General features: G+C 40.2%; 1 protein-coding gene across 3 annotated transcripts in view; it reads right to left on the bottom strand.

The window, feature by feature from the left end:
• Positions 1–9,854: 9,854 nt before the first annotated feature.
• The window catches only part of AFTPH (aftiphilin), a 69,112-nt gene continuing 58,565 nt past the window's right edge, over positions 9,855–20,401 (bottom strand). For all 3 annotated transcript variants that reach the window (XR_004443981.1, XM_033239231.1, XM_033239232.1), the window contains 2 exons: positions 17,250–17,373; positions 9,855–10,972 (listed from right to left, as the gene is read on the bottom strand). Coding sequence is in view for 2 of the 3 variants with exons in the window: in XM_033239231.1 (XP_033095122.1) it covers positions 10,828–10,972; positions 17,250–17,373 (269 nt within the window). In the remaining variant the exon portion in view is untranslated. The remainder of the gene's footprint in view (positions 10,973–17,249; positions 17,374–20,401) is intronic.

The raw sequence follows: 20,401 nt of genomic DNA, 5'->3' as shown, positions 1-20,401 counted from the left end.
ATCATTTGATCATGAACAGCTGATCTAGTGGTCCCTAATTATTTTGTTGAATCAGGTGCTGCATCTTAAATACCCTAATGCCCTAAAAAGTTCCCAACTCAGGCGGTATACATCATAGATACTAAGATCTTGGTGCCCTAAACAATAACACGTAACATTTATTGAGCACTTACTATTTCCAAGTGTTATGCTAAATGGTCGTTGATGTTGCTGTTATACCCTATGGAGATTCATGTGCTAAGGGTTTAGTGCTCTGGTCTGAATGTTTGTGTCTCCCTCAAAATTTATATGTTGAAACCAAATCCCCAATGTGGTGGTGTTAAGAGTTGGGACACCTGGGAGGTGTTAGGCCACGAGGGCAGAGCCCTTGTGAGTGGGATCAGTGCTCCTATAAAAGGGGCGGGGCGGGTCCTTGCCCCTTGCTCCAGGTGAGGACGCTGTAGGAAGGCATCTGTGAAGCAGAGAGTGCACATTTACCAGACGCGGAGTCTGCTGGCACCTTGATCTTGGACTTTGCAGCTTCCAGAACCGTAAGCAACACATTTCTGTTATTTATAAATCATCCAGTCTAATGTGTTTTGTTATAACAGCCCAAACAGATGAAGACAATGAGTTATCTCTAACTTCCCTAAGTAGGCTGTTTTGGTATTTTTTACTTTAATTCCTAGCCACACTTTACATACTGGTCCATGGTCTCACAACAGAAGTGGTGGTGCCCTCATTCGAACTCTGGCTGCCACTTTTCTGCCTCTTTTCCAGGAGCAATGCACAGGCCACCTCTTCTGTGACTCTTGAGGGCTCAGGATTCCTCATGTCCTGGGGCTGGTGCATGTTTGAGGACAGTGGCCTAAGCGAGCCGTGAGCTGGCAGGGCCCCAGAGCTGCCTCATGGGTAAACACAGTTTCAGTTATGAGTTTTGTTTTCTACCAAGCGCCATGTTGAAATGATTATCTGAAATCGCGCGTGCCCTTTCTTTCACGATCCTTCAGAAGCACACCACAAGACCGTGAAAACTCGGGCAGATTGACAGGTGTCTCCTTTTACGGATGTGCCTGGGAGGACCCTCTTCCCAGAGGTCAGCCCTATGGAGGTGTGGCACCCACCCCTCTTCAGCAGGGAAAAGCATCATATCTTCAAGCACCTTTGGGTTTCTTGTCAGTCAGTGGGGAAAGGGATTCCCAGCAGATCCCCAGGAACATTTGCAGCTCCGACCCATCACCTTTTCTTCTCTTTGCTCTTCTATTAGTGCTCCATTTCACTTCAGTGGAGGCTGATATTAGATAAATACCAGCTGTCACCAGTGGGCTCTGCCCAGATTTTCTCTCCCTGATTGCATCCTTTCAACAGGTGTCTGGTGACACAGAGCCCATGTGGTCCTGTCTGCCTCACAGATGTTAGGTTCCAGCAAAAAAAAACAAAACAAAAACAAAAACAAAACCCCCACAACTCTGGGGTGGAAAAGAAGTGTCCAGATTTTACTGAAAATGAGGCTTTCTAGGGCTGCTGACGAAGGTGTTTTCTTTCCAAACATCTGAAACAGCAAGCAGATTGTAAATGAAGAGGGAGTTACAAGATAGTAGCTGAAGAGAAGCAACACCTGCTTGTCTTCTGGGTTGCAGCTGTTGCTGCATGGCCAGGACAGCAGTGGCCAGGAAAGCTGATTTAATAGGGTGGGGGAGAAGGGTTCACCGTGGAATAGGGGTGCCAAGACAGATATTAGGTTAAGGGGAAGGGAGTTCAGGCGTCTTCTTTGAGCCAAGGGAAAACATTTTATCTGACAAGAGCTTGAACTGGCCCATGCCATTCTCTGATTCCTACCCAGATCAAAGTTCAGACTGCCAAGGCAACTCAGCAGAGATGAAGTGAAATAAATGGCAACCCCACTGCCCTGACGCTTCCTCGGACTAAAGTGTTCTATGAGGAGTTGGACAGTCCTTAGGCAAGACTTCTCTCCTCCCACTGAGTAAAAATACCAATTTTGGTAAAATGTCTCCATTGAGCTGAGGGTCTCTTTTAAGCCATGGCTTGAATTTATTTATTTTTTAAAATTCTTGACTGAGCTCAGTGGCTGATGCCTGTAATCCCAGCACTCTGGGAGGCTGAGGCGGGCAGATAACCTGAGGTCAGGAGTCCAAGGCCAACCTGGCCAACATGGTGAAACGCCATCTCTACTAAAAAACATAAAAATTAGCTGGACGTGATGGTACACACCTGTAGTCCCAGCTACTTGGGAGGCTGAGGCAGGAGAGTCGCTTGAACCTGGGAGGTAGATGTTGCAGTAAGCCAAGATTGCACCACTGCACTCTAGCCTGGGCAACAGAGCAAGACTCCGTCTAAAAAAAATTATTTTTGTAGAGACGGGGGTCTCACTATGTTGCCCAGGCTGGTCTTGAACTCCTGGCCTTCAGCCATCTTCCTGCATCAGCCTCTCAAAGCGCTGGGATTACAGGTATGAGCCACCATGCCTGGGCTATGTGACTTGAATTTATAACAGAAGGAGATCCCCCAGTGTGGCTTGCTTTGGCAGTAATCCTGCTGGGTTTGGGGGTCCTTGAGCCATGTTGGGAAGCCTGGTCCCAGAGCTACAAAGTCAGGAGCAACTCCACCTACCCTGCCTGCACCACCTCCAGCCCAAACTTGGAAGTCTTGCTTTGGATAACAGAAAAAAAAGGTGGGGGGTCGAGTATGGTGAGGCTGACAGTGGATGGGGCAGGTTTCCTTAGGGAGCATGCCCTCAGGTGTTCCTGTGGTGTCACACTCAGCAACTGAGAGGCATCTTTACTGATTTCCTCCAGTCATCCACTCAGGGGTCTCTCCTACAGTGCTGCATACATACTTTCCAACTAGGGGCTTCCTGTTGCTGTGGGCTGTAGAGCTGTACCCTGGGAGTAGGATTACCCCATATCCAGTTCTTACCTGCTGGTTACACAAGGTAGGGATTGAGACAAAAGCCAACAGAAACAAATAGCTTTTGACAGAATGGAAACCCGAAGGGTTTGGGGGATTGCTTCAGAGCTTGGAGAGCTGAGTTAGTGATTGATAGAATATGATATTTTGGGGGAAAATTTGGACAGAACTTGAGGTGAGGGTCACAATGTTTGCAGGCAGAGGCAAAGCACAGATTCAGGAAGGGTCTCCGTACATTCCCCCGAGGGGCTCATGCATAAACTGGTTTAGGAAGCAAACAAAATGAAAGTCTGCCCATGCGCCAGGCACTGTGCCAGAGGACGGGGACAAACATGAGCCAGATCCAGTCCCTGCTCTCAAGGAGTTCATGGCCTGAGGGAGAGAGACAAGCAAATCAGTCATCAGGAAGCAAGGTGAGAGGTGACATAACAGCCATCACCCCACTGAGGCTGATGCTCTGTGGCTAAGTGTTCAGGCTCTGATCCTTCAGATCTGGGCTCAAGACTTTTCTGCTTCCTGGCTCTATGACCTTGGGGGAAGATACATCATGTCCTGTTTTGGTTTCCTTATCCGTAGAAGAGTTCAGGTACCTTTTAGGGTTACTGTGAGGATTAAGAGAGAGAATGTGAGGCCCAGTACCTGGCACTCAGCAGAGCTCTTAATAAATGTAAAGCAGTTTTATGATGAGCATTACATGCTCAGAGAGATTTGCCAAGCAATCGCAGAGGCTAGAGAGCCAGCTCTGTCTGTCGGGGTGGCCCAGAAAGGCTCCCTGAGGAAATGGGGCTGGCCGGCTGGGGAGAAAGGGTTTTCCTAAGAGACAAGCATGGGCCAGCCCTCAGTGGGCATTTGGTAACTAGCAAGGAGCTGGCAGGCCAGGTGGGAGCCTCCATGCAGACAGGACTATCCCAGTGCTGTGGAACCTGCCAAGGAGCTGACTTTGTCCAGAGGGCAAGGGGGTGCCATGAAGGATGTTCAAAAGGAAGAGAGCTTTCCACTGGCATAGTAGAAGGGTAAATTGGAGGTGGGACAGGCAGAGGAAGGTCAATGTGAGGCTGTTACAATAATCATGTAAGGATGATGAAGGCTTGAAGAGAGAGGCAATGGATACTTAGGAGGTGTCACTGACAGGACTCCAGGTTAATAGGATTAGGAGTGAGGAAGGGGAGCAGGCTGAGAGTGAACCTGAAGTGTGACAAATGGAGCTAGGGCCCTCTTAAGGCCAGGGGCATGGTGGGGTTGGGTGGAGGGTTGGAAGGCTGTGAGCACTTGCTTTTGTGGTGCACATGTTTAATTGCAGGAGTGTCTTGGGGACATCTAGGTGGGGACAGCCATAGGGCCGACAGAATAGTGGTGCAGGGCTGGGCACAGTGCCTCACACCTGTAATCCCAGCACTTTGGGAGGCCAAGGTGGACACATCACTTGAGGCCAGGAGTTCGATACCAGCCTGGCCAACATGGTGAAACCCCATCTCTACCAAAAGTGCAAAAATTAGCCGGGCTTGGTAGCATTCAGCTGTAGTCCCAGCTACCTGGGAGGCTGAGGCAGGAGGATCCTTGAACCTGGGAGGCGGAGGTCGCAGTGAGCCGAGATTGTGCCACTGCACTTCAGCCTGGGCAACAGAGTGAGAGGCTGTCTCAAAAAAAAAAAAAAAAAAAAGTGGCACAGCTTAGGGGGAGAGGCAAAGACGAGGATCTCCATTGAGATCATCATTAGCTGTTTTGATCAAGGATTCTGTAGAGGAAACACTGGGTAGGTGATGACAGCAGCCCCTCTTCTAAGGTAGACACAGTACAGATCACAAAAGATCTCATTTTCCCTCCTTGACCCTTTTGGTCTTTGTGACCCTTGTCCCTGACGTTCAGGGGAGGGATGGTGGGGCGGGAGAGGAACATGAGCTCTGGTCAAAAGGAGAGCTGGGAGCAAGCAAGCGAAAGGCTTTGAAGTCACAGTTTACAACAGCAGTGACCAGTATTTTGTTCCCTAAATCCTGGTTTTTTGAAAACTGAAGGAAGGGAGCAGTTTTTGAAAGAGGTAAATTAAAAATAACATTATGTAAAGTGATATACAGTATTCTCACGGATGGTCCAGGCTGAAAAGATAACTGAAATGACAGATAATTGAAACAAAGCAGATCCCTTAAGGGCAACTTTAAGACAACCATATCCTCCTCCTATCTGCATCATTAATGACAGAAGACTGATCTGGATGAATGAAGATAAACAGTTGTTTATTGAGGGCTTTCTGTATGCCAGTGATGATATGGATCATCATTTAATCTCCCATCCTGATTAGATGGCATTTTATCTTCTACTTGTTTTATTATCCTTATGCTGCTTTTGGAGAACTAGTCAGGTTTTTTTTTTTTTTTTTTTTTTTTTTTTAAAGACGAGTCTCAGCCAGGCGCCGTGGCTCACACCTGTAATCCCAGCACTTGGGGAGGCTGAGGCCAGCGGATCATGAGGTCAGGAGTTCGAGACCAGCCTGACCAACATGGTGAAACCCTGTCTCTACTAAAAATACAAAAATTAGCCAGGGGTGGTGGGCGCCTGTAATCCCAGCTACTCTGGAGGCTGAGGCAGGAGAATCGCTTGAACCCAGGAGGTGGAGGTTACAGTGAGCCAAGATCTCGCCACTGCACTCCAGTCTGGGCAACAGAGCGAGACTCCGTCTCAAACAAACTAACAAACAAAACAAAACAAAAGAAAACGGAGTCTCACTATGTTGCTCAGGCTGGTCTCGAACTCCTGGGCACAAGTGATCCTCCTGCCTCGGCCTTCTGAGTAACCAGGACTACAGGTGTGTGCCACCATGCCGGCAGTCACAGAAATGTTCAAGCTGCATGAGGTTTTGGGGAGCATCTGTAGAAATGCTCAGGATGGCCCATGAGATGCCACAGGTGTAATGTGATTGGATTTGGCAAGGCTTCACCTGTTCTTATGACTGGTGGGCAAGATGAAGAAATGTGGGCATCACTGGGTTGAGAAGCTGCACCCAGGGTCTTCCTGGCACACTGGATGTCTTACTGGTCAACATTTTGTGTCAGTGATTTGGATTATGAAGGATGTTTATCAATCTGTGGATGACAGAGCAGAGGAAGGAGGGCAAGTGTGTGTATTGATGGTACAATGAAGATTTGATGAGACGAACAGGCTGAAACAATGGTCTAAAGCTGACAAAAAAAAGCTGAAAAAAGATCAATATAAAACCCTGCTTTTAGGCTCTAAAAACTCAATGACACCAGGAGATGAGAGATGAGAGAAAAAATCTGTTTTGATGGCAGTTAGGGGGAAAAGGCTGCTTGCACAGTGAGCTAAAGAGGCAATATTGTTGCCATAAACAGTAATGCAATTTTAGGCTACATTAAAAATAGTGTCTGAAATAAAGCGAGCCCCATGCCAGTGATGAGATGACATCTAGCTCTGTCAGGGGAGCACATTTTAAGAGGAACTTTGGCAAACTGGACAATGTCCAGAAAAGAATAATGTGTGTAAGAAAGGCCTGGAAACCATGTCATCACGGGAGGTTTGGTAGGAGGAGGAGCATCATAGTGATCTTCAGATATTCATGGAAAAGAGTCTAGGTTCATCCCTGCGCCTTGAGAGAAGGTAACTTGAACCAATGCACAACCGGTTATGGGAAATCAGGTTTCCACTCAAGGTCCTAACGATCTGTGCTGCCAACCAAGCGTGTGTATGTGCGTGTGCATTGGAGGTGGGCAAGGAGACTTCCTGGTGAAGTCCTGAGCCCACGCAGTGTCCCTGCAAATGTTCGGGCAAAAGCTGGCCAGCCAGCTATTCACATGGGGGTGTGGGGATGCAGGAGGGTATAAACAAAACAGCCAAGAGTCAGGGAAACTGGATTCAGGTCCTGTCCCTGGTTATAGATATGTAATGATGTGCCAGTCAGTTTTCTTATTTAGGCTTCAATTTCTTTAGCTATGAGTATTGAGTCATCTTTGGTTTTCAACTTTTGGTAGCAATGGAACGTTTCTATTACATGAAATCTTCTGCAATCACCTTTCCCCTCCCTAAATATAGAAGCCCCGTGTGTTATTATTGGACACACCCTGACTACAGGTGCCAAGGCCTCCTGGCACTACTGCAGGGTTCCTGGGAGTAGTTTGGAAAGCGCTGAACCAGCTGATCTTCCAGCCCTAAAATTCTATTCTTTAAGGTTTTGTCCTACCTTAGTTTTTGATTCTATAGACTCCAATCCCTCATTTTATGAAGTACCTGGTGCTTAAAAAAGGGATTTATCCAAGATCTTACAACTGGTTAGTGGCAGGGCTGTATTTAACACACAACTCCCACTCCAGTTCAGCGCTCCTTTCATCTTGTCAGGCTGCCCCTACTTCTACCGGGGACTTGTCTTAGCACTTGTTCCCCCATGGTCCCAGGAAATCCTGTACTGCCCTCTACAGATCCTTTCCCTTTTGGAAAAGCATGAGGAAGGCAATAAATATAGCCTGGGGCATTGCAGCCTGAGAAAATGATCTCGGAATTCATTTCTCTATGCGTTATCTCAAGGAAATATGTTTATATGAGCTGAGAAATAAAAAATAGGTGTGGCTCAGACTACTGGTTGCCCTACATGATCTGTTCTCTTCTTCCTTAAAACTAGACTCCCTTTCTTTTAGATGGCCACCCAGAATAGAGGTATTTCCCAGCCTCTGTTGCAGCTAGATAGGAACCTGCAGTGAAGTTCTGGCCAACAGATGATAACTGGAAATACTGTGTATGCCCTATGGAAAGCCTCCTTAATGGGAAGGAGAGTCCCCTCTTCACGCTTTCTATCCTGATGGCTGGAATATAGGCATGAAGGCCATAACCTTAATGGTCACCTTGGACCAGAGGGTAGAAACCATGTGTTGAGAATGGTGAAATAACAAGCTGGTAAGAACTTCAGGAGGTGATCATAGGAAGCCCCTTACCAGCCCTAGACTGGAGGGAAATAAAATTCCACTGTTTAAGCCACCATTACCATTTTCATCTACTCTGTCACACATTACTTAATACGTCGCTAAGAAAAATAAACCACAGCCAATTAAAGACAACCCATCCAATTGTATGACACATTCCAATTTCAGAGAAGTTAAAATGTGACAAAAGGATGAGTCTTATTGCATGAAATGCAGTATTTTGGGTTTTTGTTACTCACAGTCAAGCCTAATCCTAATTGATTCAAAAAACATGAAGGCATGAAAAGATGACAAATTCTATATAAAGAACCCAATCGTGAAGAAGGAAGAACAAGCCTCTCTATTAAAAAAAAAAAAAAAAAAAAGACTCATAAAAATAGTACTGATGGGACTCAACAAAAGTTTTCTCCCATGCTTCCCAGTCTGGCTTGGATTAACCTAGGGAATTATGTATGGCTCTCGGGACTTGGGCATCCAATGGGATGAAGCTGCAGGATGAATGAGCTAGGTTTTAAGATGTAGAGGACCCAAAACTGTTTGCTGAGCCCCAGTGTAGGATTTGGCCTTTTGGGGCTCCTACTCCTTAGTTTCTTCCCCTCTCAACTCGGCAGGATCTTCCTGGTTGACTTTAAGATAGATGTGCAGCTGCTGATGACCAAGACAAGCTTGGAAGCGACAGGCTGCCCCTTAGCTGAGATCCCAGGAAGGTGCTCAAAGCTCTTCCTGACAGCCACTGCTGTTGTATAGTTTAAACCTGGTCTGGCACAAAGCTGACCATTTTTTGGTCTTCAGTACTGAAGCATTAACTTTAAGCTATGATGATCCAATATTAATGTACCTGTTGTGAAATCATCAAAGACTAGTACAACAACAAAAGGAAAGTCTGGCTTAAGCCACTTTCATAACGAAGGCCCATTTAACAATTTTAAAATGCCAAGTTACTCTTATTATTATTTAGTGACCCTTTCTCCTGTGGCTGCTTCTTGAACCTACTGGGACTCCAGGGCCTTTCACAGAGTTCCCTGATGCTATGCTCTGGCTACCACTCTTTGACTGTTTACTCATGTGACAAATGTCTTATTAAATACATCCATTATTTATACATCAACCTCATGAGGCAGGAGATCACTCCCATTTTTATGGATAATTCGGGCTCAGAGAAGTTGATTAATTTTCTCATGGTAACACAGTTAACATGTGGGCTGTGAACTTAGGTTGGTGAAACTTGCCATTGTAATTTAGTTGTAAGGTACTATAGAAGTAGCCCTTTATGTTTCAATTACTGAAACATGAAAAATTCTGCTAAGGAATTTTCTGAGTCATCTTTTTCCACCCAAAAGGTTTGTGGGACACTAAAAACTTGTGATTATTTTGAAGGAAAGCTTTCTCTGAAAAAGACCAAACTTTAAAAAAAAAAAAAGTTGGGGAAATGGTGGGATATGGACTGGATAGGCATCTTGTCACTCCAGGCCGTACTTACGTTACACTCAGGCATGTGTTCCAATGGCCAGTGTAATCCCCTGGCAACACAGGAATCTGTCAATGACAGAGGTGCAGGCGTTCCACTGGCACATTCCCAGAGTGGATGAGGCCGACTGTCAGCTGACTGCCTGTTCCTGATGCAATGTCATGTGACTTTTTGCTGAAGCAATATCTAATAATATTCTAAAATTACCTTTTAGACTTTTTCTGTCTACCTTCATTTCACACTTACATATTCTTGGAAAGAAAAAAAATCCCTACAAATCCCAATTTAACCTTGCCAATATTCTGATGAAGATACGTTATAATGAATCATGGGAATTTCTTTACCGATCTCATGTTCTATATAAAAACAAACAGCTCAGGTACTAAAAGTACCGATCCAATTCTTATAGGACAGATTCTAATTCTTCCTTGGCTTCAACAAAGTAGAAGCCCTACCAAATGATTTTCTCTGGATTGAAATATGTTAATATTCAATAAAACTTCTGATTCAAACTCATTACATTTTTCCTCACATACCAAAGGACAAAGACACCAGGCTAAATTTCTTTTAAATTATTTTATTTTTGTGTAAGCTAAAAGGAAATTTACACACTGAAAATTCAAAAGACCTTGGGCATGCACATTAACCTTGTTAGAGGTTCTTCTACATGTCTCTCTTTTTTCCATAGGAATTTCCCCAAACATTTAAAACCCATAGTTTTCACTGTATATACAGCCTAAACCATAGCAATCTATGATTATGTCATTTTACACTGTGCAAAATCCTCAAAAAATAGTGGTACAATAGAACAAAAAAATCAGTAACAAGTAAATTCCATTGTAAGACATTCATATAATTTGGTCCTTCTCCGAATCAAACTGATTTTAAACAGACACAATCTCTTTAAACCCCTCCAATCAAGTTCTGACAGTGATCCATACCCTATAACAAAAGAGCAACTGATTAAGTACCTTGCAAAAGGCCAAACAGCAATACGCCAGATTGAAAAGATTAAAAAAGCCCCAAAATGTTAACAAAAGCCAGATCTGAAACCCATCATACACAAAATTAAAAACCAATTAAATGAGGGGACTTTTGAGCTTATTTATGATAGCAAAAGTAATTCCACATGTAATATGAAAAATCAAGAGGACAGTCAATGCAATCTGAAAAGACTGAAGGGGATTTCAGACAGTGAAGATTGGAGTTTTTTTTTTTATTTCAAAAGTTTTGTAAGAAGGACACCACCAGTGTATTTCACAAAGACATAAATGTATACACCCCAGCAACACAAAAAGAATAAATCCTCAAAAATGTTTACCCCTGATTATTTACATTTTTCTAATATAAATTTAGGACTTCAGTATGTAAATAAATATACATTACTATGTATACCTTTCTAGTGCGGCTTACCAACAAATCAGCTGAACTTGAATTTTTTGTTTTTAATTAGAGCAGGTATGCTTTTGATGGTAGGGAAGGGATGGGAAAAAGGAAAAGCAATAGTAACCGTCCAGTTCATGTCAGTTATCAGTCTGCTTTTCCTTGAGAGCTTGTGGAAGGTGTTAACGTGGCTGGGAACATCAACACCTTGGCATGCATGAACGTTAAGTCAGGAAGGCCAGCGATCACCTTGATCGCTTCTTCACTCAGGTGCTCTTCTCTTTTCGGTTTCCTATTGACAAATGAAAAAAGACAAGTGTGTTAATGTGACATTGCCGTAGGTCAAATGGAAGAAAATCCACTCTCAAGGTAGACAGTTAGCAATCTGAGGGGACTTGAGTATTTTTTCCTCTGCTCATTCCTGAATCTTGTAATACTTTTGTGTAGTGTGCTTTCTGTGCCAAATGCCAAATCTTCATGAAGAGTGACACGTGGCCTATTTATGTTCATTAAAGCTAGGCACACATACGTGCATACTTGGACAGCTCGTGTACTTTTTAGCCTTTACATTACACTAGAAGCATCTACCTAGGCATAATTTTAAAATGTTACTAAGCAGAAATATAATGCTGAAGCCTTGGTAACACTCCACCTAACTGGATTTCTCCCTGTCCCTCCACCCCCTAAAACAACCTCAGCATGAAACAAAGTATGTCTAGGGCAAGACTAAGTCATTTTAACCTCAGGCTTTATTCCCAGTGGGGAATTCCAGGAGAGAAAGCTCTCAGCTCACTAAGACCTAGTCTCAGCCTGTTGGGATGCAAACAGCAGATCCAAAAGCAGCAGCATTCAGGGCTGGTTGCTGGTGTTATGCATGTACACAGGCAGGACGGAACTCTGGGAGAGGGAAATCTTTAAATCCTATGGGTCCTGTAGATGAAGTATATTTTGCTGCACTGGGCCCCAGTATGAGAAATAAGCAGTTTGGTGCCTAGCACAGACATGAAGACCCCTGGTGACCCAGGTCTACTCAGCAGGTGAGCCACAGAAAATGCCAAATGAGCCTCAAATTGAGCACATGATTGCAATTCAAACTTTTTTCCGCGATATTAAATATATTGAAGGAATAGTTATACAGATTATTAACTTTAGACCAAAGATCATTTCAAATTGTTCATTATAAAAAGCCTACTTCTCTTTTATGTAAAGGACAGCTGGTATTCTTAGATGTGACACAAGTTATTTCTTTGACCTAAATGTTTCCTTTTTCCTTGGATGGGGTGCAGGAAGCCAGGCGGTAAAGCAAGAAAGGAAGGATAGCTACAGGCTTTTTTATTCCTAGGACTTTTCTGTTACCATGTTGAATCCAGACTGAAAAAATTTTATAGAATGAATAAAAAATCCAACAACTTTTAGGACTAAAGTTCTTCAAAAGGGAAAAAGCATCAGGCATATAGCAGATGAACCAAATACTGCATTCAGTACTAGCTTCTTAGAAGAATGAAACAGCAATCCAACATTTTTTTCTGATGAAAATCTACATTTTAAATTGCAGTTAAATAGTGGCAAAACTATTATGTGGATGTTTGATGGCGAACTGGATATCTGCATCATTCCAAAGTAAAACCAGATACATGACAATTGAAAACCTGGGACTGTATAATGGAAAAGGTCAGCTTCTCACCAATCATCAATCTCAGCACCACTAACAATGGAGTCAACTAGATGTATGGACCTTCTGATGTGATATAACACCTAGGATGCATTCTAGCCAAAATATTTACCCTGAATTCAGCAAGCCTTTAGATACAATTTCCAATTTACAGGAAAATAGGGAGATAGAAAACACAGTAAATATTACTTTAAGGAAGCAAACAGACAAATCCAGAGTTTTTAGGACATTTTGCAGGACACCCAGACTAATCTTTATACAAGCTACTGTTATTAAACAGAAAACAGAAAGAATGAAGAGATACGCTAGGTTAAAAGGGACTTAAGAGCCCTAACAGCCAGGTACAATAGTCTTCAATTGAATACTGGTTTGTACAAAGCCGAGAAAGGATAGTTGGGGAAATCTGAATATGAAATGAAAACTCACTGAAATTGACAGAGGGAGACCACTAAGACTAGAATCAATTCACTATGGACTATAAAATCTCATTTTTGGTGGAACCCCCCCTCCCATATATATATTTACATAGAAAAAGATCTGAAAGAATATACACTAAGGAGTCTTAGTGATCCTGAATGGTAAGAATGTGATACTTTCATTTTTCATTTTTTTTGGTCTGGATTTCCTAACTTTCTAAAATATACTTTACTACTTCTGTAATGATAAACGGTTATTTAAAACAATACTGAATAAAAGTGCACCTAAATGGACTTCCCTATTTGTGGAGTACAGTTTGGGTGTAGGAACAGAGAGCAAAAAATAAGTTTTTACCTAAGAAACAGTTGGTAATTATTCTAGGGTTTTAAACAATTGCTTTATTTCAGAGGCAATATGACATTATATTTTAAAATAAAAACAAGTTTACACAGTTTTAGTTTGTATATTTATTTGTGGTCATTGTGGATGGCTGTGAGCTAGTCTTCTTAGAATATGGAAAGAAGTAAACACTTAAGGAGAATTTGAAAATAAAAAGTTATGATCATTTCTCAAAGGTAGTGACCTAATTTTGATCTATATTCTCTCTAGTGAAGATTTATCCTTTTTGTCAATAGATTATAATCGAGAGTCCAGGAAAAAACATGATCAATTGTTTTTTAATTCTTGTTTTTGACAAATGTGCTAAGACCTTTCAGTGGTGGAAATTTTTCAACAGTGTTCAGACAGCTGGATATCCACCTGCAAAAGAATGAATGTGGACTCCTACGTCATACCATATACAGAAATTAATTCAAAATGGATTAAAGACCTAAATGTAAGAGTTGAAACTATAAAACTGTTAGGAGAAAATCTAGGTATAAATCTTTGTGATCATGAATTGGGCAATGATTTCTTACATATGATACCTAAATCACAAGAAAAATCAGATCTTATCAAAATTAAAAGCTTTCGTGTGTCAAGGAATACTATCAAGATAATGAAAAGACAACCTGCAGAATTGGAGAAGATATCTTCAAATCATTTCTCTAATAAAGGCTTAGTATCCAGAATATACTTAAAAATCTTACAACCTAACAATAAAAGACAAATTATCCAAGTAAAATATAGGCAAATGGCAGGGCAAAGTGGCTCATGCCTGTAATCCCAATACTTTGGGAGGCTGAGGAGGGAGATCGCTTGAGCTCAAGAGTTCAAGACCAGCCTGGGGCAACATACTGAGACCTTGTCTCTACTAAAACAAAACAAAACCAAAAAAGGCAAAGGATCTGAATAGATATATATTTCTCCACAGAAGATATACAAATAGTCGATAAACACATGAAAAGATGCTCAATATCATTAGCTATCAGGGAAATGCAAACCAAAATGTCAATGAGATACCACTTCAAACGGATGGACTATAACCAAAAAGACAGTAACAAGTGTTGTAAGAATGTGGAGAAGTTGGAATGTATGTTATTGGTGGGAACGTAAAATGGTGCCATCACTTTGGAAAAGTTTGGCAGTTTCCCCAAAAAGTTAAGAGTTCCTATATGACCCAGCAATTCCACTCCTAAGAGAATGGGAAACATTTGTCCACACAAAAACTTATACACAAATGTTCATAGCAGCATTACTCATAATCGTCAAAAAGTGAAAACAACCCAATTATCAACTGATTAATGGATAAGCAAAATGTGCTATGTTCAATGAAATATTATGCAGCCAAATACGGATACACGCTACAAATATGGATACATACTACAACATGAGTGAACTTGGGAACAGAATGCTAAGCAAAACCCAGACACAAAAGGCTGCAGACTGTAGAATTCCATCCTTGTGAAATAACCAGAAAAGACAAATCCATAGAGACAGAAAGCAGATTAGTAGTTGCCAGAGCCTGGGGAACGAGAGGGATAAGAAGTGACTGCTAATGGGTACAGGGTTTCTTTTTGGGGTGATAAAAATGTTTTGAAATTAGATAGTGATGATGGTTGCACAACTTTGTGAATATACTAAAAACCAGTGAACTGAACACTTGGGTTAATTACAAATTTTTATCTCAATAAAAAGGCCTAAAAAGAATAAAAGATCTATTATTTTTGGCACTATGTCTTTGACCTGCATAAACTTCAGTTACAGGTCTATGGCTACTAACTAGCTGTCACTAGTTAGTAGTGATTTATTATAGGAAGTAATTTTCCTCCATATTAGGAAAGGTAGGCAAGAAGATGGAACTATTTTAAAACTAAGAACATGGATTTCTTTAAAAAGCTCAAAGTGAGAAGTCACTTTCACAACTTGTGTTCCAAAAGAGAAGAGCCCATATAAATTCCCTGACACATTCAAAGGCACTTAGTAAAGAATACTGGTTATTGTTTGGTCCATGTCCATTCTCCTCTACCTTGACCACTGTTTTAACTCCTTCTTACCCTACAGTCTATCACAATGCCTTTTCACTTTATCTTCTGCTTATTGTCAATAGCCAAGAAGATTTTGCTGAGCTTTTTTGCAGTTCACTTTATTCAAGAGAAAAATGAAAGAAAACCTAAAAATAAGATACTAAAAATGCTTTCTGAAATTATGCCACAAGCCTGTCTCTGCTCTATACAATTGAGAATCACTCGTTGGGACATTTTATAGTATTTTAATACTTGTAGGCATTTGTATTTACCATTTTCAAATGACATTTCTCAAAACAGAAAATACAAAGTTGGCAACTTGTTCTCTCCAATTTTTGTATTAAATATGATGCTGGACAGGTCCTAGCGAGTAACTCAGTACAGAATTAGCAGACATTAACTCCAGGATACATGATAAGTTCATTCCCTATTAGTATAGAACAAGAGAAAAAATAGCTTCTTAAAGTGATGGGGCTTGGAAGAGTTCTCTAGATTCAGCATGTTTCAAAGATGAGTTAAAGAATCAGGAGAGCCTAATGTGGTTTAGAGCTCCTCCTAATGGCACAAAATGAATTCTCATCATTGCGATGTTCAAAACTATATAGTTCTTTGGTCAGTGAGGCTGCAGGGGAAACAAAGTGAGGAAAGAGGAGAACTGTCCTAGAAGGGGTTGTCCTAAAAATAGCAGGCGGAAACCAAAACAATAAAATCATCCTTTTTTGTTTTTAAGTCAAATGTGCATTGGCTTTTAGTTAACACATACAAATTTCTCATCCTTTTTTTTCTATGAGAGGAGTTTCAATTTGAAGTGATTTATTTGGAAAGAGAAAAAATTAGAAAAAAAAAAAAATCCACATAGCCACATTTACAAGTAGGTTCATTGAAGAGGAGGCTTTGGCAGTGCCAGGTGGCATACTGTAAAGAGATGGGGCAATGAGAACAATGGAGAGAACTGGCAGACAAACAAGGATTTACATGCTACAAAGCCATTCTAGGGAAAAGTTAAAGGTAGTCTACAATTATGAAATGTATAATAATGTATTTCATAATTATATGTATTGGTAACAAGAAAAATCTGGGGGAATAAAAGCACACAAAGTTTTAAATGACAATGTGATAATTCAAGCTAAAGTTAAGAGTGATGAACATTTATTACTCACAATAAAAATTTTTAAATGGATGTTTTTCTATAGAAGAATCTATTTAAAATATAAATCTGAATTTAACATGTGATTGGTATATATTTATTCAGGAGAAAGAGCTATAAGACTTCTTTCAAAGTGGGCAACCAATGGGTAAATAGTTCCACTTTAAAATGCTGATGAATCACGGATTGAGACAGCAGAGTCGGCGTGCCAATCAACCAGTATTTGCTTTTGCACTAGTGATTTCCTGGTTCAGAATGACATCTTCCTGTTAGAAACTGGCTCAGTCTCATGGTTAACAGTAATTCAAAGCAATGGATCGTACCAGCCTAATCATATGAAACTAAAGATTTTCTGAATCCCAAACACATGGCCCGAGTGGCATTCCGTGCCTTTAGTTCCAACATAGGGAGATGGTAATTACTTTTCTATAGGACATGCCTCTGAAGGGGCTTCTAGAAAGCTTGGTTAAAGTAAGGCTTTACCTCCCAAATCAGAGGTGCACGTCAATGAAAATTCCAAGAACCATCTTAGCCTGCAAGTAAAAAGATCAGCCTAGGTGACTCCAGGATTATAAAACTGGGTTCTCAAAGATGATCTTCTCAGCAATTATGAAGAGAAAGGGAGAGTGTTTCTATAATGGCCTTATGATCACAATACTTAATCAGAATTAGTCTCTACAAAGAGGAGACGGGAGGGGGTAAGAAAACCACGTCTGTCAGCCTTGGCCAATCTCTTATGAAATAATCCTGTTCTATTAAGTTCATAATTAAATATAATTTGATAATATTTTCTGGACTTGGGCATCGACTGACTTTTATAAAGCAAGTTGTAATACAATATATTGAAATGCTGCCAACTTAACGTGCTTTTTCCTTTGGGCCATTTTGTCTCAGAATTCAAAATGTGGGTACAATTGACACTGTTTACCTGGTAGATGTGCTTGTCTTCTCTACTGTAGACATGAGTCTCGCAAATGCATCAGTCACTTTGAGGCTTGAGGTGGAGATTTCCAGCTTAGAAGTTGTTAACTCATACAACTCCGGATCCACACCTTATAGTATAAAATGATAGTCAGTGATGGTAGGCTGCAATGGGTTACCCAGTTAGCCACAATCCAAGATGCAAAAGGCAATATTCTGTAAACATCTGAGTCTTTTACAAACAGAACTATCTTCAGAACACTGCAATACTGCATTTATTTTTTAAATTATGAACTCTACTTTTTGGAGTTTTTATAAAACAGGAAAATACTTTTCAAATTCCATTTTGGAATGAATATATCTTTAAGCTAGCATTTATGCAGCAGATGCTACCCAAATATTTCTAAAATTTCTATCTGCTATAGAAAACTCCCTCAATTTGGATCAGGAAGGATATAAAATAATCTATGTTTTATAAAAAGAATGCCCATGATATGACATCCCATTTTTCAATTAACTAATCTCATTTTAAAAATTTTCCTGTTTCCTCACCTCCTTATTTTTTCTCTATTTTCTTCCACTGAAAAAGATTTAGAAGCTAATATAAAGTCTCAAACATGGTAAATGATCTGGTTCGTTTAAATGTATCTTGACTAAGGACTAATTATAAACATATACCACATAGTTCTTTCTTCAGTTTAGAGGTGCGGAGAGTAAAAGATTTTCAGAAAAGGTGAGTAAAAGTACCACTTTTGGACAAAACGAAAATTATCTACAGGGTTAATTATATTTCTGTAGTCTCATATCTGAATCTGGTAGTCATTAGTTCAAATATCGTTAGAGTAATTCAAAAGGAAGCTCAGAGGGTTAGATTTATTGCAAAAATTGATTTAAAAAATCTCCATCTGACTTCATTAAAATATACATATAACTTTGTATATTTCTCTTGTAATACAGATTTATAGCAATGATGACAACAATAACATTGAAAAGAACAGTTTAAATATTTTAAACTTAAGTTACACTTTGGATAATAAAGATATTCAGAGTAAAAAAAAAAAAAAAGTTTTTAATCCTACACTCTCCTGGTACCAGCAAATAACTTGAGGAAAAAAGTTCATGAGTTGCAGGGTGTAACAGCAAAGCAAAATTCTAAGGAAGAATGTCTTACAGTTTCTGAAGTTTTTACTTATTATTTCTTTTAAAAAAAATGCCTTGTAAGATCAGCAGATAAAGTTACATATGTTATATATAAATGCATATATTTAGAGTAACAAGTTTTTTCCTTTTAAGATACTTAGCAAATTAAAAAATCAGAAACTGACTTCTATTAACCAACTTTACAGAAGTAAACAGATCTCAGATGTTTATAGAAATCAGACAAGCAAAAGCGACTTCCACAGTTACGAAGTCTAATGAGGGAGGAAGGCTATAGAAAATGTATGTTGACTCTCCCAAGTTCTCAATATTTCATTAAGGTACAGTTTCAAAATATACTTTAAAAGGACTTTCCTTTGTGTTCCTGTAATAAGAACATGGGTTGCAATTAAAATGTAAAAAATTGTTTATGTCTGCAAAGGGACCAAATGAGCCCAAAGTACTTCCCTCTCTCTAAAGGCTAGATTCCAGCAACCACAAAATTTAAGTTGCTGTCTAGTGTATAGGGCAGAATAAATATCTGCATTCTGACTGGCAATAGGAAAGTGCTAGTAAAAACTTAGTTGGGTTTATAAAATACTGGCCACTTGGCTCTCAAACAGTAAAGTGGCAGATTAAAAAAAAAAAACAACAAAATCACACCCCCAAATAACTACCACCACACCAAAAAACCCCCCAAAACTATGGTTAGATTTTTCAAAAACAAGACAACTATTTACTATAATAATTGGAGAGTAATTTTTTTAATGGAAGGTCTTTTTTTTTTTTTTTTAACAGAGCCTTAATGAGGCATAGTTTAGTTACATTACTAAAGCTAGCCAACCAAGTTCTATGCCAACCTCCTAAGTCTCACACACAAAATAATTAACCGCAAGCTAAGACGAAATGACTTTCCCAGAAACAAGTCAGAAAAAATGCAAGCAAGTGGTGAAATGGAATACTAAGGAAGGTGTTGATACCTGTAGCTTGATGGTAAGTTTTAACAAAACCCAATAGCAATAAAAAGAAGCCAAAGCAAATATATAGTAATCAAATTTATATAGCAGCTAGAGCATATTAATGAAAATATTGAACAAAAATATTTAAAAGGCTCCAAAGTAATGAGAACTGCATTTGACCATGCTGATTTCACTTCCATTACAGCTCTAAGCTTCTGAAACCACTTGCTCTTCTTGCAGCTGTGTACACTGAGCCTGATTATCAGGTCATTTCTGTACTTCTTTATATAGCCACGTTATTTGTGCTCCTATGAATGGTTTTTAAATGAGTTTGAAATGTAACCAAAAATTAAATTTAAACCAGGTTTTTAGGGACCCAAAAGAAAAACAGTGACCTCATTCAAATGATAATACCGTTTATGACAAAACAAAGCTGATAGCAAATTTAAAATGGGAGCTTAATTCTTGGGAATATAGTAACAAAAGGATATACATGTTTTTGGTTGTCCCTCCCACCCCCCAGTAAGTATTCTAAAATGTCAGACAATTAGCTTACCCAGGTCATTGCATAGATCAAATGTAAATTTATAAGTAATTTAAGTAAATAGTACAATAGCATTTTGAAGTCAAAACCAGAGAGATTGGTTTTTCATATGCTTGCAAAATCTTGAAAACAGTAAGAACAATTAGGGGCTTGGATTTGAGGAATTCAGTCACTCTATACCAAATGACCTTGGAACTTCCCTGCAGCAGAATCAGATTTCCATAAACAAATCTCAAGGGCTTCCTGGGTCCCAGGTTCACTCTGAGCTATTAGTCTCCCCCATCCATATCCCATCATGGCTGCTCAACTGTTGGAAGTGGGTGGTACCACTATCTAGTGGAATAGCACAAAACCAGTGAATTTTCAGGAACCAGGCTAGTTGTAAAACTAGCCACTAGTGGGGACAGAAAGGGACTCTCACTATGCATTCTGGGCATGGGCATCTATATGGCACCCCAACAGCTGTCTGGTGATCAATGGGCATGATTACCATATCACACGTTGGGACGACAGTTATTA

The sequence above is a fragment of the Trachypithecus francoisi genome, unplaced genomic scaffold (genome assembly GCF_009764315.1).
Source record: "Trachypithecus francoisi isolate TF-2019V2 unplaced genomic scaffold, Tfra_2.0 Lachesis_group17, whole genome shotgun sequence".
In the NCBI taxonomy this organism is placed as follows: Eukaryota; Metazoa; Chordata; class Mammalia; order Primates; family Cercopithecidae; genus Trachypithecus; species Trachypithecus francoisi.
This window is presented reverse-complemented; position numbering and strand designations above follow the sequence as displayed.